The following is a 21,241-nucleotide window of genomic DNA, read 5'->3' on the forward strand; positions in this document are numbered from 1 at the left end:
TAAATCTTGTAAATCAGATCATATTTGTTATTTGGTAATAGTTGAGGTCAAATTAATAAAATTATATTGAAAATTTAATTTTAATGGATTTAACTTTAAATTTTTTTAAATATTAAACTTACTATACTATTAAATTATGAGCTCAAATATAATCCTATATATTTGAAAGTTATGAATTCAGACAAACAATTGATCTAAACCTCTAAATATCAAAAGTTATGAATTCAGACAAATGATTTATCTAAACCTCTAAATATCAACGCTTTTATTAACTAACAATAAGCTTTTTAACATAAATATTATTTTATTGAGTCAAATTTGCCTTTGAATTATATGAAACGATTCAAAATTGCTCATGAATCACCCTTTGGGGTGGCCTAGAGGTTTAGGCTTCAACTTCCATATTAGAAGTTTTAAGTTCAAAATTCCTTGTCAACGAATTTGTCTTCTTGGTCGAGCTCGTCGCATCAGACTTGCCTAGTGCAGTTACCTCTCCTATGTGGTTTGCGAGCTATTTAACATAGGAGCAGAGTTTCACCCTATGCGCATTCAAAGAATAGCAACTGCTCATGAAGTTATAAGAAATCCAAATTTAAATTTTCTTTTGGATTTTGATCATTTATATCTACATTAAGAAACTTCACTTAAAATATACAAAAAGTCTTATTCATTATCTATTGAATCATACTTCAAATTTTTAGTATCAAAGTACGTCAAAATTCAAAATTATGAATCCGCCTCTTTTCGAAAAGGTAAGATGCATGAATAAGAATGGGTGAGAAAAACATATAGAGATGGAGGAGCACACATGGGAAACAAATCTTGAAAGAAATTGCCATGTCTCAAAGATAAGGTAAGCACACATAATTAAATTTCACAAGAGAAAAGAAGGCCACCATTGCTTACATCACCTGTATCTCTTGATGGATTTTTGTGGGTCCCCTCTACCCCTCCAATACACTTCAAACTCCCACTTGCATTTTCCTTTACCTAAATACTCGTTCCGTTTCAATTTATATGTCTGGTTTTTATTATGAACAAAGTTTAAGAAAATAAAGAAGATTTTTGATTTTGTAGTTCTAAACTAACGATATGTTGAATATATCAAATATTGTTTCATCTTATAGTTTTAAACATATCACGGAGAGTTAAAACGAAAGAGTTGCTAAGAGAAAAAAATCACTTCTTTTTAAACAAACTAAAAAGGAAAGTAAGACAACAAAGTTGAAATTAAAAAATTACCAAAATGTTATTTCATCTTATATTTTAAATATAACAGGTGAAAACTTAAACTAAAAGATTACTAAATAAGAGAAGAAGAAGTAAATATTCTTTTTCAATCAAACTAAAATGGAAAATGAAACAACATACTAAATATAGAAAGATGTAAAAAGAAAACATACTAAAAAGAAAAGTTTCATGACAAATGGAACAAGTAGTTAAATTTTAGTTGGTTAGAAGAATATATCCTTCAAAGTTAGTTGTGTCGAAGATCTTTAGAAAATAACCTTTATATTTATGAAGTCTGTAAAATTTACGTATATTTTTTTCTTCTTATGATATAAAAATATACTGAATATATTATTATAATAATTTTCTTTCTTTTGGTCTTATATAGTTATATACATGGAAAAAAAAAACCAAAAAAACTCCAAGAATCATCATCATTATCAAGCAATATTATAGAAGCAAGGCAACCCCATGTTGTAGATTTATAATCTTTTTGGTAATCCATATTCTTTTTATATATATTCCACTTTCTATTATTTCATTGGTCTTTCTTATTGCTTCTCTTGCCTTGTAACTCCAAAAACCAGCTTGGAAAAAAATACTTGGAGAGAGAAAAATAAAAAAAACTTCAACTTTTTTTCTCTGTTTTGTTTTGAAAACAAAAATAATGGGAATGGCAGCTGCAGATCTACAGTTTCATGTTCTAGCTGTTGATGATAGTTTAATTGATAGAAAACTCATTGAAAGACTCTTTAAAATCTCTTCTTGCCAAGGTAACTTCTTGATTCACATAAAGTTTCTGTCTTTATTTAGAAGTCTCGAGTTTGCTTACAGAAGTTTTTGATAAGGAGTGAATTCCAAGGGTGATTTATTAGAAATGAGCGGTTTTGAACTTTTGATTATAAGTTTTGCTCGAATGAGCAACACTTTTGACTTTTCACCTTGACGGAGTTTAAAAAGTTCAAGATTATTCATTTTCAAGGTTATTAGATGTAATTTTCTGACATCTGAATTAGTCGGATGACTAATATGAATACTGGATAACATATGAAAAACTAAAAAGTTTATGTCTTTGAAATGATTTTAATTAACTGTTAGTTTATATTGGTATTGATTTTATTCTTTTTGTGGGCATTTTGTATTGTGTTGATGGCAGTTACTACTGTGGATTCTGGAAGTAAAGCTTTGGAATTTCTTGGTTTACAAGAAGAACATGATGAACAGAATCACCCTTGTGTTTCTCCTAGCAACCAACAGGTAATTTGCTATTTTCTCTGTTTCAATTCGATTGTTTGGTTTTGACTTGATACGGAATTCAAGAAAGTAATAAAAGACTTTTGAATATCGTAGTCTTAAACTAAACATATGTTGAATGTATAATAATTTTCTTGGAAACAGATTAAAAGGAAAAGTAAGACAAACAAATTGAAACGGAGGGGCTACAAATTTGAACTTTCACTCTGATTTTCCAAGAAAATTTGGACAGAAAAATTAATTCTTGTTTACTGAAATATTGCAGGAAGTGGAAATTAATCTTATTATAACAGATTATTGTATGCCTGGGATGACAGGCTATGATTTGTTAAAGAAAATTAAGGTATGTTTATTTTTTTTATTCTATTTTTCTCTCTGTTTACTGCTATATTCCCCTTTTACTTTCTTTCCAAATTCTCTGTCATTTTCCTTTCTTGGAAAAAATACTCTGATAACAAAATTTTCCACATAAATTGCTTCTGTCATATTAAAGATTTTTTCTTTTTTCTTTTCTTAATGTATTTCTCCCACTTGGACTTGATGTCCTTTTCTCACCTTTCAATTTTTGAGATCATTTGAGAATCTAATGAGCAAATATTGCATATCTAATATAGTGCTTATTAGATATTGAAAGGGTCATGTGCCTTGTCATTTTCAACTATTTCAATCTGCCTCTTCAAAAATGTTGTCGTATTCGATATACTTGTTAGATGATCCGACATGTTTCCGTGTCGGATTCTTAAAAAATGCATTACCTTTGGAGTTTCTGACACACACTCGTTGCATTTTTACTTACATTTTTCATTCTTTTGAACAGGAATCTGCATCTCTGAGGAACATACCAGTAGTCATTATGTCATCTGAAAATGTTCCTTCAAGAATCAGTAGGTAAGAACAGAACAATCAAATTCATCTCTTTTTGTGTGTATACGACTCGAACATGTGACCTATAGGTCGATAACTTTACTATTGTTCCAAGACTGATTCAATTGTGTATTGATTGATTTACAGATGCTTAGAAGAAGGAGCAGAAGAATTTTTCTTGAAGCCAGTGAGATTATCAGATGTTAATAAACTTAAACCTCATATGATGAAAACCAAATGTAAAAGCCCCAAACAACAACAACAACCTGAGATAATTGTGACACAAGACAATCAAGAATCAATAGACATAACATATGTTGTTCCACCAGAAGAAAATCAAGAATCAGACAACACATTACAACAACAGAAATTACAAGACAACAGTAACAACAACAACAAGAGAAAGGCCATAGAAGAAAATCTATCACCAGACAGAACAAGACAAAGATTGAGTAGCCTCACAACAGTCTAATCTCTGTTGCAAATATGTTAACATTTTTTTTTCTTCTTCAATTTGGAAATTTAATCCAGATAACCCCTTTTTGTTTTTCCTTTATTCAACTTTTTATTTAATTAACATAGTTTAGGACAATGTGAGATCAATCCTAATGTAGAGGGGAAGAGAAAATCATCCATCTTTATAACATGATGTGATCTCCAAAGGGTGGGTTGAAAAGAAGGACGTATAAACTTTTAGGCTGATAAGCTTCTGAAGAAAAGTGGTGTATATGACACCTCAGTCAAATCCCACATCGGAATGAGAGAGAAAAAGTAAACTGTATTATAAGACATGGTACGCGTGCTTTTGAGCTCAATGATGGGCCAAAGTACATTTTACATGGGAAGAAATTTTCATCCATTTTTGTTTTGCTAATCTAAGAGGGGAACAGTATTGCCAAAAGTAGATAAAAATTTGTTGAAATTTACTTCTTGTAAATAGACAAGTATTTTTAACATCGCGCCTTTATTCTTCTCCACTTAGACAAGGTTCAAATCTATAACGCGTATCTCACACACACATATCATATGCAACAAGGTTTGTGCTCGTATCGACCACTATGATCCTCTCTGTTACTTTCCTCCACTTAAATTTCAGGTCTTTATCAGTAATATGCATCTAACTCACACATTAGACTTTTTTGGATTCCCATTTTCTTTTGAAGTGATTAAACTATTGTAAGACAAAAAAATGAAACTATAGAGTTACTTAGTTTTCAAGAATTCATGATAATTTTGATGAAAGCTAGATTGACTTTTACTTTGATGCCTTTGTTTACTTTTTGTTCAAAAGTTATTTTTTTCTCAATCTTCTCTTGAATGAAAGATTTGGTAAAATTTTCAACAGCCAATTGGTGAGTTGAATGTCGTTACTTTTTGACTTTATTGTCCAATTCACCTTATAGAAAAAAGGTTCAACCTGTTTTCTTTTGATGTAAAATTAGAAACTTTGGTATCAAATTATAATCTTTAATGAGTGTACTCAAACTCCACATTAAGGTTTCCATTTATGATGTAGTATGACTTTTCAGACGCTCTTAATACGGTGTGATATTATCTGTTTTGAGTCAAAATCATATGTATTTTTTCGAAAGACTTCATACAATACTGTTAAGAGTATCACTGTATCTTATATATGCAACTTCTTTGTCTTTTCAGTTGTTAATGTGAGATTTTGTTTGTGTACCCAAAGTCTCCCCCTTGAACTAAGTTAATAGAAGTAGTAGAGTCGTTTGTAAACGGACCAAAGGACTAAATCGACCTCCACACCATTACTCTATAAAATTCATACTCATTTTGTCAAATCATTAGTATAATATTGTCTACTTTAAGTCAAGTCTATACGGTCTCACTTTATATATAGGTTTTTTTTTTCTTTTCAACTACTAAAATGATATTGTGTTCACACACTCGACATGACTTTTTTAGGCAAGGTGATAAAAGAGTGTGAAAGAGGGAGAAAACATTATTTGTTGGGGTGCACTTAATGTCTTTACCCCTATTTTTCTTTTATCATTTTGACAACATAAAAGTACTTTATAGCATATATCATGATCAACAAAAGTCATTAGTATATGCTTTGCTAATTTTACATAGCTTTTAAAGTTGAAAAAAAAGCAAGATATTACTAGATTTTACAGCATGCAGAATCTGAATATTTTTCAACTATCTACAAATCAAATCCTCTTAGTGCTTTAGATCTTCACACACATTAAAAAAGATTAAGTCTAAAGTAATAAAATTCTAATTAAGAATTGTAGCAAATTAAAAATACTGATCATTGAACAATCTTTTTTTTTTGGAACAATTTACTTGCATGTTAAATTAGTTTGATTCTATGTGTGCCACAAGTACAAATTAAAGTAGAGAAAATAATTAGTATTTTTTAAATTTTAAAGTAAACTATTTAAGCACTTAATTAGTGGAGAGTGTGTAAAGTGAACTAGATTACAAAAAGATCTTAGTAGTATTATATAAGTACCTTACACCATTTGAATCGTTAGTGGTGAATTTCGACATATATAATTTTTAATCGTAAGTAAATTTTAATAATACTAGTGAAATGAAAAGCGTTCGAGCCTTCGGGATCTCTCTTGAACAGCGATCGGTCAATTCTTTTCTTTTGTTGATGCTGAGACTGATGCTTTGTCCAATTAAAAGTTCTTCACCTATGTGAGTTTACTTATATTGTTTATCTCATATTCAAACAAAACGTGACGAATCCATCTTTTCACCATTATTAATTAAGTAAATTTTATATATATGACTTTGATACATCTAAATTGATTGTGCCAAAACCATGAAAGATACCTAGATGGAGTGGAGAGTATAAAGTATAGTTTGTTACATCAAAATACAATATATTAAAACTTATTTGATTAATTAAATAGATCTAAATGTATATAATTTGTATATTTTGTATATCATTATAGATAAAATACGTTGAATATTATGAGACATCTTAAAATAAAAGGCCGCCATATTTATAAATTGAGACAGAGAGTGTATTAATTTGACAAGGTTTTTGTCTAAATTACGCCTTCGATTCAAATGGTGTGTGTCAATCTGATATTGAAAATTACTACTCCTTCTATTTTATGTATATTTTTTTCTTTTTACTTGTCTATTTTAGCAAATTAAAAAGAATTATTATAAGATTCCAATCTTATTCTAATCATTAAATAACTGCATAAAATATTAGTAGTCAAATATAGATTTTCAAAATACAATCTATAAGGTTATGTTAATAAATTAAATCCCTAATAAATAATTTTTCTTAAGGAAAGTATCAAGTCAACGCGATCAAATAATATGAAACGGGAGAGAGTATTTGGAAAGGGGAGTGAATTGTTTATATTTTGGAATATCGGGGTCGATTCATTAATAAAAAAACTTAACAAGTTGGTACCTGATATGAAAAATATAAAACAAGTGGGTGTTTAAAACGCATATTCTATAATAATGGGGGTTAAAAGACAACAATAATAAAAGATTCTGGTCTTTGATGATCTGTTCAAACAACTTTGCATAAGAGAAAAAGCGCGAGGGAGAGAAAACGGAGAAGAGCGAAATCGGAGGATCGGCGCCGGTGATTTCCCTATTTGAATTCACCGCTGATAGTCGTCAACGGTTGTTTCCGGTGAACTGATTATATTTCAGGTCAAATTGATCGAAAGCTCTTTTTTTTTGGTTTCCGTGAAGAAATAGTTTTTTTTTTTGCGTAATTACCTTGATTTTGATTCATTTATATTGATGTAGTTATGTTACGAGGTTAGGATTGTTCATAGAGCTATTTTGTTTGATATTATAACGCAATTAATGTTATTAGAAGTTGTTTATGTACGGAATTGGTAAAAATTTCATTTGCTTGAAATTGTTTGTCTATTGTGAATCTTATGGAATCGTCTTTGTTCAATATTAGTGACATTTTTGTTGAATTGTTATTCAAAAAATCAGAAAATAGGTGTGGAAATTTTTTGTTAGTTTGTTTTTGATTCTTAAAAAAGCTGTATTTTGATGTTGCTTGATAGGACGTGTTAATGTAGCTGGTAGCTGCTTTTGCTTCCTTTTTTCCTTCTTTTTTTTGGGGATTTTTGGTAATTTAGGTGTCTAATGCTAAGTTTAGTTTTATTATCAGGTGATATTGGTTGTTTTGTATATTTGTTAGAAAGAGGTGGATTGCATTTCTTTGCCAAGCCTTGTTAACATGAATTACGTTTGGCTTTTTCTGAGTTTTTGCAGTATTGAAAGATTGAAAATGTCTGAGGGGGAAGCTAAGAAGATATCACGTCAAGATATACAACTGGTAAGACAATTGCTTAAATCATTGGTTTTATGCACTGCTTGTATGAAACATTTAAATGGAGAAACATGGACAGAACTTGTCCGGAACTGAGGTGTAGTTGTAATAGTAGAATGTCAATGGAAGAAATAGAGCATGCAGTTTTATGTTTACGCTTATAAATTAGGCATTTGATTGCACTTCAGTGCTTAGATAGGAACACTCTTTGTAGAAATTCTTTCGGTTAATTCTGATTAATGTATTTTAATTCCTTGAGAAGTTTTGCCTAACCATGCATATCCATGTATTTATGTCTTTTTAATTTAAGAGACTGCCAGAGTATGTAAATGAGGCTATTATTTGGAACTTCCTTCCTTTGTTGAATGCGGATGCCTAGGTTGTGTTAGTTATTCTTGTGGGCATTGTTTATAGGCCACTGGCCGTCGCCCTTTAGGTCAGTTGTGATAAACCTACCATCTAAATCAGTTAATGATCTCCATAATAACATTAATCATCTGAATCAAAGGAAGTATCTGAAGACATTTTCTGGTTGCTGATAAGGACTGTGGTTAATATTGTAAGCAGCACCAGGGATTGTTGTATGTGTTGGGTTTTTAAGAGTTGGGAAGATGGTATGCCCTCGCGCTGTCACTCGCTTGCTCGGCTTGACAACACACCTAAATTCTGAACAAACACCTCTTGTTGGCTATAAATTTAGAGGTTTTGCCTCAGATTTGATATATTGAAAACACAACAACAACAACATATCCAGTGTAATCCCACAAGTGGGGTTTGGGGAGGGTGATGTGTACGTATTCTTACACCTACCTTGTGAAGATAGAGAGGTTGTTTCCGCTAGATCCTTGGCACAAGTGAAGCATTAAGAAAATAGTGGAGAAAAGAACAATAGCAACTACAAATGATACGATAAACGAAGCAAAGAAAACAACAAGTAATAGTGAAATTTAAGAATACGATAGTAGGTGAATTACTAATAACACTACTGATAAGGGAAACTAGACCATGCTCAACTATGTATTAGCCTTCTACCCTAATCCTCTACCTTTATATTCTCCTATCTAGGGTCATGTCCTCGATATATTGAAAACACTGAAATTCAAAATCCCCTTCCTCTTTTCTTCTGCATTTTTTTCTAAAATATAAGTAAGTGTCAAGTGTGGTTTGCATTATTTTTGGAGTTCGCCTGAAGTTCTGTAATATGAAGTGCCACTATTATAGAATAGTTTATTAAGTTCTATCATGGGAGGAATTAATCCAAAACCTTGGGCGATAATGAGGGGATTAAGTTCCTTCAGATTGTTATCTCTTGTATCCTTAACCAAATTAAATAAAATGGCAAATATTTTATATTTTTAAACCAAGTAACGAATCAGAGAAGAAAATTACAAGGATTTTAGTTTCAAAAAAAAGGAAGTAGAAGACCACAAAGATTTTAGTCCACCAAAAACAGAAAGATGAAAACAAAAAATATTAACAATCTTGAAGGAATTTAGTTTATGTTAATATTTTTTGTATTCATCTTACCTTTTGGTTTTGGGAGACTAAAATCTTCATGGTTTTCTACTCCTATTTTTTTTTTAGTTTTTTTGATAACTGAGAAATCCGTCTGTGACCCGCCCTTTGGACCATCACAGCCTTCTAAACTCGGTGGATAATGGGCCCGCCCCTCTTTCTACTCCTATTTTGAAGACTAGAATTCTTGTGATTCTCTTACTCTGATTTGTTACTCGGTCTGAGGATATAACACTTTGTTGTTTTATTAAATCTTTTTAAGGGTACAAGAGATAACAGTATAGAGTCCTAACAATCCCATTGAAACACATAAATGTTCTGTCGACTTCGGACTTCCTATCATAAAGTTTATTCTTGTAAATCCATGACTTTAAGATGAATGATTCTGGATAATTGCTGGTATAGAGAAGATGCCACTCTTTTTCTCCCTGAGTACATATTGATTTTAGATTCACAACACACGGTAGTCACAAGTGCACAAGTTGTTACCTGTGAATTGTTGATTTTGTAATGGAAAATGTTCTTGTAACTTAACCAAATAAAAGGAAATATTTCAAGTAATATCTCAGTCAAAGCAACAGTTGAAATGGTAGAAAAAAGAAATATGAAGTTTTGCTTCCCTTTCGAAGAAGTAAGCTAAATTATCATAGAGAGCAGTAATCTCCTCATGGACTCACCAAGTGCTAGTTGACATATTAATCTCCTCATGGACTCATAGAACAGTATTACAATATCTTGATGGACCTAGCCAATTGCTTCTAACTTTTTGTCTAGTTCTTATCGGAAATGGGATTATGAGGCCTAGCTTAGAAGTTCTCTGTTTTAGGTGCTGATGCAGTTGATACTTCCAAATTTGTTATAGGTTTCTAATCTGTGTTTGCAGGTTCACTGTTCATGCCTTGCGAATATGGTTGTTGTTTAGCTGTTCTTCTGCGATAGGGTTTGTCTTGTTATTGTTAGAAATATGGAACCTCTTTAACTGTTGTTGGTGTACCACAAATTTTGCATCTTTTAATTCGTTCTTACAGGTAAGGAGTGGTCTTACACAATTATCAAGTTCTTCCTTGCTGTATAATTGCTCGCATTCCACATGCATTTCTTTCCCAACATGAGCTTCTTTGATGTCAGGTGCAAAATCTTATAGAAAGATGTCTACAGCTTTACATGAACCAGGAGGAAGTTATCAGAACCCTCTTAGATCAAGCAAAAATTGAGCCTGGTTTCACTGAGCTTGGTTCGTCCTTTCTCTTCCCAACATTTTGTTCCTATTTTTTGCCGATGCGACGCTAGCATACTACCATATCATCTCAGATGTAATTTTGGTATTCCATGACTTGGAAGGAAGGAAAAACATACAAGCTGTGACCTGATATATGGATAAACTAGGATTCATTGACCAGGAAAATGAAAAAACTACTAAAAATTGTCCTGTTATCAGAATTGATCTAATGAAGATGACAGAATTGTTAATAAGATAATTTTTTCCCTTTCAATGACAAACGCTCTGTTCACCACTTCACCTACTTCTATTTTATTGAAAGAATTAGTAACTAGAGGAACTAACGTTTAGACTTAAGTTTGATAGAAATGAGGTATCTGAAATTTTATTTTTCTGGATTCACCTGGTCAATATCCCATTTCTCAAGATCTGTAAGCAACATGTGTTATCTATGCGCTCCACGTGTCTCTTGCAGAAGAGATAAATCTGACATCTAGATATGTTTCCAGTGTGGCAGAAGCTTGAAGAAGAAAACCAAGAATTTTTCAGGGCATATCATGTAAGGTTGATGGTGAAGGATCAGATAGAGAGATTCAATGATTTGCTTGAGAGACAGGTTGAGGCAATGCAGATGATTCCAACACAACCAATCCCTAATGGATCTCAGATTCGTCAAAGTAAGGAATAATATCTTAGATTGCCATTTTGATCTTCCTGGAGATAATTATTCTGCTGGTTTTTTCTTTTCAATTGCATTGTAAAATTTATGATGGATTCCCTCCAAGCCCAACAAATTTCTGTTTTTGAAATTGTTAGAAAACTAAATGGCTTATTACCTTTAGAATGAATAACTGTGGAAGGAGTATATTACAAATGAGAAAGAAGCACAGGAGGATCTGTCTTCTGGTTCTAAGGCTGCTTCTAATATGAGACTCTGAATACTTGTTGAATTTGGAAATGTAATGGAATTGATTGCCGAATTTTGATACATAAAATGACCTAGAAATCTGTAGACATGGTAGAAGCAAGAGATTAAAATTAGACTTCTCCTCACCATAGCATAGTCTTTTGTTTTGATGCTTTAGGATTGTAAATAACAAAACTCATCCCTATATACAGGGGAAGCCTATCCCAAATGGCATCGGATTCAAATCCTACTTTTATGGAAATAATAACTAGGGAACCTTTAAACTAGGAAAACATGTAAAAATAATATCAAACTTCTTCCTAAAATTAGCTAACAAAAATAAGGGGAAAATTGGCAAATTTGCACCCAAAACCCACGTGACTTCATCTCATATTTGGACTCCATATTGTTGTGATTTTCAGCCCTTGTTGGGCGAGAATTCAGCACACCTTGGGCTGAAATTTTGGCTCTTTTTTGTGCTTGGGCTCCATGTGGGCCCTCCACTTGGTCTTCATGTGGCTCCAATATTTCGGCTCTTGGAGTCGAACTTGGACCATGAAATATATGTAAGGCGTAGCACTTAGTCCACTTGTTATAATTCTTGGGCTTTTCTTCCACGATAAACATCTTGATTTTTTCATTGAACCCATCAACTTTAATGGAGGTATGCTATCATGGATGCTATCAATTAGGCTCTTGAATTCATGTTTGCCTTGATCACGGTTAATTTTATGTATTTATGCTAAATCTATTTTGCTAAATTGGGACTTAATTTCGGAGACGCGTGTGCTTCTTGCTTAAAGCCCAGGAGCAGTGTTACTTTTTTTCTTTTCAATTTAAAAAATACTGCGTCTTTCAATATATGATAAATGATATATGATATTATGATATATTTACTAATTTTCAGATTCTAGATTAGCTGAACTACCATTACCCTATATTCTTTGTTGATTGTTTGCTTACTTCCGCCTCCTGCTGTCCCTGTGGTTCATAGATTGTACTTTATTAGATTTCGCTACTTATGTTGTTTTGATTCAGCAAAACCAAAGAGATGTAGTAATTTGCATAATTTACTAATATGTTATACTTTGGACTGCTGGTACAACACTGAAATTAAAATCTCATGCTTGATTATGCAATCATTTCATCAGTGACTTGTTGAATAAGAATGAAAGTTATCTGATGACTGTTACACTTTTACAGTCTCACCGAACTCAACATGTCAAGCAAGAGATCATACTGGACCTCATGTCAAGCCTGAGAATGTGCACCAGACTGTTAATGCAAATTTATCTCAAGTATACACTAATGGTGTGTCCTCGCTTCAACCATGTATGCAAGGTGCTATTGATGTGTCTGCTCATGCAAGGAGAATTGATGCATCCTCAAACATGCTATTGGCTCAGAGCTCAAATTTGGGAATGCTGCAAGGTGTGAGAGGGGGGATGATCAAGTCAGAAGCTGGTTATTCAGGAAATTTACCCTTCATGTATGGTACTGAGACAAATATCCTCGAAACTCATCCTGGAATTACGGATCCATCTGTATCATCTTTCAGCAGTGTAGAATCAGATTCACAACCAGTAAATGAGACTGTGTTGGATGCTGATACATCTTCATTTGGTTTCTTGGGGCAGATTCCTCGAAACTTTAGTTTGTCGGACTTAACAGCTGACTTTTCTAACAGTTCTGGTTTGTGCCTCCCCTCTCTTCTTAGTTAATATTTCTCTCAAGTGCACATTCTTATCTTCGAGTTCTGTCATTTGTAGATATCTTGGAGAGCTATTCTGGATCAGCCTTCCTGGCAACGGATGTTAACAATTTATTCTTAGATCCACAAGATAGGAGAGAACATCAAGGTTAGTCGTGTGGCATGTTAATTGATTTCCTTCACCTGGTAAGCAAGTAGTTATATCGATGCCTCACATTTTAGCAGACGTTAAAAGGTTGGATCCTATATCTGAAGGCTTGAGGTTTGAAGATTTTGCCAGTGATTGAGTGAACATTCAGATGGTACCATCTTGTCTTGATTTCAAAATTCTGGTTAGGGAGTATAGTATCGTAGCATTCCAGCCTAATGTCCATAACTGAGAAATCTGTGATTCGTTCTGTATTTGTTATCAACATTGATAGTTTCCAATCTATTCGCACTCTTTGTTATATAGGTGTAACACATATTTGACGTTACTTACTTGTTGTATGATTGCGATTGTTGCAGGTCCAATGGCTCCTGGTCTCAGAAGGTTTTGTAAATAGGATTGCGAAAGGAAGTTGCTTTGACACCTTTTGAAGACATTAGTTTGTCAGTTTCAAGATACTCGTTATGGTTGACATGTCTGTGGTTCTGGTGTAAACACGAAATAATCTAAGCAAAAAGCTCTTGGAAATGGTTCTCCTACTTTTTTTTAAAATCCTAGAAAGAAAGCATTATTTTGTTTGAGTTTTGTGAATAGGGTTGTGATGATTGATGAATTAGATCTGATGTATGTATTTATTATTTTTTTCAGATGTATTTATTTTTTTAAATAAAATGACCTGAAGTTGTGCTTCCTGACTTGCATCAATTGTTAAAACATTTGTATATAATTATGCCAGTCATAGGTGTTTCTTCTTCACATTTTCCCAAGCCTTCATGGACATAATTATCTGATATCTGTGTTGATGGAAAGTAGTAAATACTGGTGAATTAGTTGAAGCGTACACAAGTTAGCCTAAACACTAAGGCTATGTATATATGTCGAATTGCCAACCAAAAGGTATAGAAACAACAAAATGGATAGCAAAATGCCATGAATTGATCACCTTTTCAACTCTTCAATTTTGCCTAAAAATCAAAGTATGAACTCCAAAGAGAGCAAAATTTATTACATGATATGATTAGCAGATCACTCAAAATCAAGTTCATTTTGAACTAACTTGCACATATCAAATAAATCCCTGAGATGAACGAAATGAAGCGCTATAATCGAAAGTGCACATAAGCTTGGCATCAGTTCCACAAACTTGCTTAATCTTCTAGGCAGGCCCAGTCTTGAGTGCATAGTCTAAATCATCTATCAAGTCGTTGACATCTTCAATCCCAACAGAAATTCGAACCAGGTCCTCAGTAAGACCTCTCGCCTCTCGTACTTCAACAGGTATGCTCGCATGGGACATGAAGCAAGGCAAGCTTATGAGTGACTTGACACTTCCTGCAAATTTTGAGGACCATATGACACGTTTGGATAGCGAACAAGGAAAATGCAAATGGAAGAATGGAAATATAATAATGGCATCAATATAGAATAGTTTTGAATAAAAAATGAAGCAAAATATCTTTTGAAGCATGAACACAAGAGGTCATTTGATGAATCATTTGCGTCACTCTGTGCCGTACCATTGTCCTGTGGACAAGTTCAAGTAGTCAAATGGTTCCAGTGTGTCGAATGCACAGAAACAATTTTTGATTTCCATGTAAATATTTACAAGCAAGAGACGAGTAATTACTCACGATCTTTTTTCTATATCCCCATTTGCTCCCACCCCTAGTACAAAACAAAATCTACAATTATAACAACCCGGATTAAAGCTGAAATTCTGATCCCCGCCTAATATTCATAAAAACAACCAAAAGACATGAACAGTTGTCTACGTTCATCTCTCTTGCCATAGGAAGTGTTCTATGGATAGCAAAAATATGCTTGAGTTGAATTGAGTTGGATATGAAACAGTCCAACACACTATCTCCTTGTCTTCCTGTTAGATTTATAGAGTAAGAGGCTCCACATCTAAGTTATTTTGCCTATGCTTCTTATTGGTAGTTCGGTCCTTCCCTATCCTCGATTGCACTAGTTTCAAGGAAGTATAGACTATGCTTCCATCTTTTTTCTGCATTGCTCATTCTTAAGGTTTGTTATCAGACGTGGTATTCAAAGAGCAACATTGTTTTGATACTTATGGTTTTCATCCTTTATAGAATATGGTTTCTGTCTTACCAAAGCAAAACAATATTGCACGTTTACTATAATCAACAGGGAAAAGAGAGAGAAGGCAAACGTCATTAGGAATTGTATAGTTTTATAGGAAAATATGATCTTAAATATAGGAAAATGTAATTGAGCATTAAGATGAAACTAACCAAAACTGACAGTAATACTGAAATACTTGGTAGCCTCAGCAACATGCTTAGAGAGTGCCAAAGAACCTGTCAGGAAACTCAGCACCGATCCAGCACCCGTAGCCTGCAAATTGATCAACATTTAAACAGTAAATTTCAAGGGAAAGCTTCATGGTGGCAGGACACCGACAACCATAGCGTCTTAGTTCAAATTCCCAGAAAAAATCACATGTTTGAATACCTGAGAGAAGTGCAAAGACCTCCCTGGATGGTCAAGAAGACCTGCATAGTTGACCTTTTTCACTCGTGGATGGGAAGATAAAAATTCAGCAATTTTTTGTGCATTTTCCTGCAAGATATTGAAATTATTTAGTTAGATGAAGGTGATGTGACAGTTTTACAAACCAGCCTAACTTCCCTGCACAATATAAAGATGAAGATGCAGTAGTATGCATGCCATCGTCATGAAAATCTATAGGGTCAAGAATAATAGATTAACAAAGGCGCAGGAAGGCATATATGTTTCTAGAAACAGTGGTGGAACAACTAATTTCACCATAAAATAAAAGAAAAACAAAAAAAAATTAAACCTGTTGTTTTTCAACACGAAGAGCCATTGTTTTGATTCCTCTTAAACAAAGCCAACAATCGAATGGCGCTAACCCTGCACCTTCAGCATTTTGTAGGAAGTACACCTCTTTCGCCAAGCTGGTTCAGTAGGAAAATTTATAAGCAAATTATTAAAAGGACACTTGAGATGTTCAAAGAGAAACAAGGCATCAGACATCACTTACGTTCAACACGCTATACATAACTAACTACGGATTTTCAGATATAGACTTGTCAATAAACTGATTTCTTAAACTTAACTTTATCAACAAAAAAAAGTTAATTTCTTAAACTTCATGGTCAATTATAAGGGCAGCCAGTGCATTCAGGAAAAGAATTTCAGTGTCACGAAGTATTGCACAAATCTGTGCAGTGCAGGGTCTATAGGGTGCTGCATAAAGAGGATTTCTTGTATACGCCTTAGCCATATGGAAGGGATCCATTTTTGACTTGCATACAACCCTGAGTAAGCATACTAAAATTGTGTGAAGGCTCACCCTCGGGACTCAGCAAAGGCCCTTATTCCATGTAAAGAATTATGTGAGTTGCAAGACAATAGTCCTTGACATCCTTTTAATCCAGTCCAAAAAAAATAGAAATCTTATTTGTACAAAAAGTAGAAGAGGAAAAGGAAGCATGACCATATCAACATTTGCTACCTATTGTTGAACAGTTCTAAAGTTTCACTATGGGCTGGGTAAGTGATTCATTGCAAGAGAAACCAATAATGCGTCTATCACAAACTCACGTTCACTATAGTCAAGCTCCTAATGTGATTATTGGTTTAGGCCACCAAAAAAGACTAAAAAACTAAGAATACACAACCATAAGATAACAATAAATCAAAATATGAAACATATGCAAAATAGAGGAAAACCTTTCTCCTCTGACGGCAAGTACACCAGCCATGAGATCACTATGACCGGATATGAACTTAGTAGCTGAATGCATCACAATATCTACAAAACCATGGACAAGTAAGCCAACATCCCATGCATGTTATTGGAGAGTGTTCCAGTTAGTGGAACAAAAAGTATTTGCACAATACCTGCTCCGAGCTCCAAAGGATGGGACAGTACTGGGGACATAATGCTGTTATCTACCAGCACAAGAGCCCCATGTGCATGAGCGATCTTGGCTATTTTCTGGAATAAATCAGAAGAGACAACAATATGAGACAAAAAATCATTGTCTTTTGAAGGTCAATATATTACTATCTATCAGCTACAGTAAAAGCTGAAAAGTGTACGTGCATAATCTACTATGCTACTGTAAATTACCCACACGAATATCACAAATTTGTTGACGAGGGTTGGTTGGGCTTTCCAGCCAAACAAGCTTTGTCCATGGTTTAATCACAGAAGCAACCTCATCTAAGTTAGTGGTATCCACTCGCCTGTACAAATAAGGTGACAATCAAAATTCTAATAACCTGATTGAAAACAATGTTACACTGATAAAAGAGATACCAACTTGACCACGATCCCGGCTTTTGGAACAACTTGTGAGAGCAGCCGGTCAGAACCACCATATATGTCATCCCCGGCAACAATCTCCTCACCTATAAAATCAACAAATTGAAGCTATTCTTTTGTTAACTATCATTTGCTTGCCGAGATGTCAAGAAAAAAAAACACTAGCATGACACAAACGAAGATTCAATGTCTCATCCAACAAGAAAGCATAACCATCTTAAATGAGCAGAACAAACTTTCAAGAAGGTCTTAATCAAGTTTGTTGCATAATTTATCTGTTATACACATATTCAGATTCTTCTATACAAATGCATTGCGTGTACAATTTTTAGAAGTACCAGCTTTAACGAGACGAGTTACAGCTGCCAAGGCGGCCATTCCACTGGTAAAGCAAAATGCTCGATCTGCTTTCTCAAGCTCTGCAAGAAGCCTGAAAATTTTCAAAATGCGGTAATGGTATTGATAACAATAATGTTAACAGATGAACTTTCAACTATTAGCAGTACACAGTTTAACTTACTTTTCCAATGCATCCCTTGTTGGATTTCCACTCCGTGTATAATCATATTGCCCATTTTCGGTTGCTGAAGGCTGCAGAAGGATGAAGAAACAATTAAAGCTAAGACACGCTCTTTGTTACTTGTTTCTATGGAATTGTAGGGCTGGACTCTGTTGCTGAAGGCTAAATAGTTTTTAAAAAAGGGATCTGAAGAGACAATTAAAGCAACAAAGAAGTGATGAATTGTGCTGTCAAAAGAGAAAAGGCGAGAGGAAATGGTTATTTAACAATGTACAAGAGGGATTCTTATATAGAAGTATTGGGTACATGAAACAAGGAAACTTTCTTCTGATAAAAAATATTCTACACAATATTCTTAATAGCTCTCAATCCCAACCATAAACGCAACATTATCTATTAATGGTCACATCCTGCTGGAGCTTGAGGCCATCTTGGATCACAGAATTTTTGCAAAGCTCAAAGGTGAGGCGTGGGTTAAATGGTTCAGTTGTCCTCTTACACATGATTCATGGGGATAAGAATTGTTTTAGGATGGGTGCAGCCAGTCATGTGACAAAATTACCGTTGCAGACAGAAAAACTCGTCAAAGGAGTTAGTTTATTGGATGACAGTATGGTCATTTACTCGAGTTAGTTAAACCATCCCAAGGTCTGTTGGAGGTCCTGGAATTAGTAAGCACTCTCAATTGCATTGTATTCATTTGGTTTGCTTTAAAAGGCATGGCAATACTGGGTAAGCCAAATGCAAATCCCCTCTTCGTTCATTCTTCTTTGCAGCAACTCGTTCAGGAATATTTTCTTCTTCGAGTTAGTTAGAGTTCTGTGACATGCTCTCTCAGTTTGATTGAGCTTATTCCCGTTCCCTAGTTTTAAGGACTTCTCCTACCTTACAAAGGCTAACCACTTAGCTTTATAAAGGGTGCCTACTCCTATCTTCCTAGTTTGGCCCTTTTTCTTCATGAAAGATGAAGACAGTAACTCTTGCTCTTCTTAAATGCTTAAGGAAATGGGCACTCTATATTTGCTTTTTCTGCCTTTTCCTATACCCCCCTACTACTTATGAAGGGTCTTTTTACATATACACAGTGCAATACATTTTCTTTTTAAAAAAATAGATTTGCATTCCACTGCCAATCTTTTTCATATTATTGTGAATGGTTCAGAAAAGGTGGGTCAACGATAGTAATGCTGTGGATTTTACAGGGAGAGCAGTAGAAGACATGCTCAAGACACAAATGAAAAAGAAAAGGAGTGAAGGGAGGTTAAAATTTGTGTCCTAGTTGCTCTTTTTGGTCTTTACTCTTTTGCATGTAATACTTACTTACCATTCTTATCCTTGTTTCACATTATAATATTTACAAATTGGTTCATGTATTAATCCAATATATCGCACAAACCTCCAGATATTTTGACGATATACATCTCAGATGAATATAGTAGAAACAAGTAACTATGAAGCATTGATTGCAAAAATTGCACCATTAAATTCTTCCGGAAAAAAAAATGCAGCTTTGCAATGTCTTATCAAATTGCATTCCACAAAGTCTCTTCAAAACTTACTTGCTTAAAAGTAGATGTTTGATACAAGGGGGTACTTAAGGCACCATAAGGATCAAAATCATTACTGAAGTTCATCAACATTGTTGAAACACTTGGCTCTTTTGCTTCCCTAGCCTCAACTCGAGGAGGTAGTTCCATAGTCCCCATCTCTGCCATCAATCAATACGTACTATTAGCTCAAAGATAAACCCAAAGAATAAATCTCGTTTATCCTCGTCTAAAAATGGATTTGGTACATACCATCCATGCATTCGGCAGCAACACTATCAATCAAAGCTGATGCAGTGAGATCCATCTCTTTGTCTCTTGAGCAATTCAGTTGGAATTTCTGTTCTATTAGAGTTCCCTTCCCATTCATGCACCCAAATGTCACAGGAAAGTTTACAGGCAATTTACCCTACACATTAGCACAACATTCCATCAGAAGCAACACTTTTGCCACTTGTTTGGCTGCTCAACAAGTAAGAGCAAAAACAATAAATCACATTATTCCATCTAAGTTTAGCAAAAGAGCCCAAAACATAAAGAAGATGATGCCATAGCTTAAACAAACGCTTTAGTTTGTGTGAAATACCAATCAAAAATTACTTTACATTACACATTCTTGATGTTTCCCAGAGAAAAAGGAAAAATTAGAGAGGCCCGAAAAATCAAAACAATATTGTGAAGCTCATAAATGCATAAAGATGATAACTTTTCAATTTTTCAACTTTAAATTGCTCAACTTTAGACATTCTTAACTTCCACAAAAGAAAATTAGAGAGCCCCAATAAGCAAAACAACTTTGTGAAGCTCATAGAGGCACAAAGATGACAACTTTTCAATTTTTCAAGCTTAAATTGCTCAGCTTTTTTCGTTTTTTGATAACTGTCGTGTCCGGGCCAGCTTTCACGCATCTCGACTAATTCCTCAGGTGACTTGCCACTTCCTATGTAACTCTATCCACTAAAGCTAGGACACATGCGAAAAATCACCTAGTATTTTGAATTCTCAACTTACTTCATTGACAGCTAGGACACACCATTGGGTTCAAAAGCATTGGATATCCTTAAATTGCTCAACTTTAAACATTCTTAACTTCCCCAACAGAAAATTAGAAACACCCAATAAGCAAAACAAACTGTATGAAGCTCTCAAAGCATAAAAATCATTAAAAATCCAAACTTTTTTCAATTTCTCGACGCAAGATTGAATAAAGATTACAACCCAGTTCAAGATTTCTCCATTTTTTCTTCCACCCAATGATTTTTACACAAAAAGAGAAAAAAAAAAATTACACCCACATAAGATATAAATCATTTTGGGCTAACCTGGGTGGTTGTGTTGGTAGGCAGAGAGCTGAATGGCTGCTTGAGAGACAGAGAACATGCCATTTCAAAAATTGTCGTCTTCTTCAATAAGGGCTGGAAAAAAAGTGGTATATATACTCTTGATGTAAATTCTGTACTATACTAATTAATTAAAAAAATTGCAAAAAAAAAAAAAAATCTTTAATTTTGATACTTACCTTGAAATATATTTAATTTATTTAAGTATGAAGACTTTTTTTTTCTAAAAAATGATTTTCATCTCTATTTGAGCTGAGTTTTATCGAAAACAACCTTTTAATCCTCTCCAAATTTCATCAGTGGGATAATAGTGTTTTTTTTTTAATTATTATTGCTCGGTCCTATTGTTATTATATAAACAAACCAAT

At 33.8% G+C, this 21,241-nt stretch overlaps 3 protein-coding genes across 5 annotated transcripts; 2 read left to right on the plus strand and 1 right to left on the minus strand.

Moving 5' to 3' along the window:
- The first annotated feature begins 1,712 nt into the window (after positions 1-1,712).
- On the plus strand, positions 1,713-4,010 carry LOC102601166 (two-component response regulator ORR9-like). Its single transcript, XM_006351214.2, has 5 exons — positions 1,713-2,003; positions 2,387-2,487; positions 2,750-2,827; positions 3,302-3,372; positions 3,496-4,010. The coding sequence occupies exons 1-5, from the start codon at positions 1,898-1,900 to the stop codon at positions 3,818-3,820; spliced, it is 681 nt and encodes a 226-aa protein (XP_006351276.1). The 5' UTR covers positions 1,713-1,897; the 3' UTR covers positions 3,821-4,010.
- Positions 4,011-6,831: 2,821 nt separating this feature from the next.
- LOC102601506 (uncharacterized) lies at positions 6,832-13,783 on the plus strand. Of its 3 annotated transcripts, XM_015310420.1 has the most exons (9): positions 6,832-7,005; positions 7,588-7,651; positions 10,044-10,188; positions 10,289-10,394; positions 10,889-11,056; positions 12,490-12,978; positions 13,056-13,145; positions 13,223-13,299; positions 13,505-13,783. In XM_015310420.1, exons 4-8 carry the CDS (start codon positions 10,325-10,327, stop codon positions 13,282-13,284), a joined length of 879 nt encoding a protein of 292 aa, XP_015165906.1. In that variant the 5' UTR covers positions 6,832-7,005; positions 7,588-7,651; positions 10,044-10,188; positions 10,289-10,324; the 3' UTR covers positions 13,285-13,299; positions 13,505-13,783. The 3 variants fall into 3 exon arrangements, with proteins under 3 accessions (XP_015165906.1, XP_006351277.1, XP_006351278.1); XM_006351215.2 differs by lacking the exon at positions 10,044-10,188; XM_006351216.2 differs by lacking the exons at positions 10,044-10,188; positions 13,223-13,299.
- Positions 13,784-14,078: 295 nt separating this feature from the next.
- CBL (cystathionine beta-lyase) lies at positions 14,079-20,924 on the minus strand. The gene is given in 13 exon segments (NM_001288149.1): positions 14,079-14,477; positions 15,404-15,506; positions 15,624-15,731; positions 15,973-16,090; positions 16,869-16,950; positions 17,040-17,136; positions 17,276-17,387; positions 17,465-17,552; positions 17,805-17,896; positions 17,987-18,057; positions 19,546-19,694; positions 19,786-19,942; positions 20,856-20,924. Coding segments are annotated over 13 exon segments (1,416 nt in total). The 5' UTR covers positions 20,919-20,924; the 3' UTR covers positions 14,079-14,301.
- Positions 20,925-21,241: the final 317 nt, after the last annotated feature.

This window comes from Solanum tuberosum, unplaced genomic scaffold, assembly GCF_000226075.1.
Source record: "Solanum tuberosum cultivar DM 1-3 516 R44 unplaced genomic scaffold, SolTub_3.0 scf00129, whole genome shotgun sequence".
NCBI classification, from domain to species: Eukaryota; Viridiplantae; Streptophyta; class Magnoliopsida; order Solanales; family Solanaceae; genus Solanum; species Solanum tuberosum.

Excerpts from the sequence above, each read along its gene's own strand:
- LOC102601166 (XM_006351214.2), top strand. The coding sequence starts at position 1,898 with ATGGGAATGGCAGCTGCAGATCTACAGTTTCATGTTCTAGCTGTTGAT. Across the intron at positions 2,004-2,386 it reads TAAAATCTCTTCTTGCCAAG|TTACTACTGTGGATTCTGGA; the intron begins GTAACTTCTTGA and ends TGTTGATGGCAG. Across the intron at positions 2,828-3,301 it reads ATTTGTTAAAGAAAATTAAG|GAATCTGCATCTCTGAGGAA; the intron begins GTATGTTTATTT and ends TCTTTTGAACAG.
- LOC102601506 (XM_006351215.2), top strand. The coding sequence starts at position 7,604 with ATGTCTGAGGGGGAAGCTAAGAAGATATCACGTCAAGATATACAACTG. Across the intron at positions 7,652-10,288 it reads CACGTCAAGATATACAACTG|GTGCAAAATCTTATAGAAAG; the intron begins GTAAGACAATTG and ends CTTTGATGTCAG. Across the intron at positions 12,979-13,055 it reads TGACTTTTCTAACAGTTCTG|ATATCTTGGAGAGCTATTCT; the intron begins GTTTGTGCCTCC and ends TGTCATTTGTAG.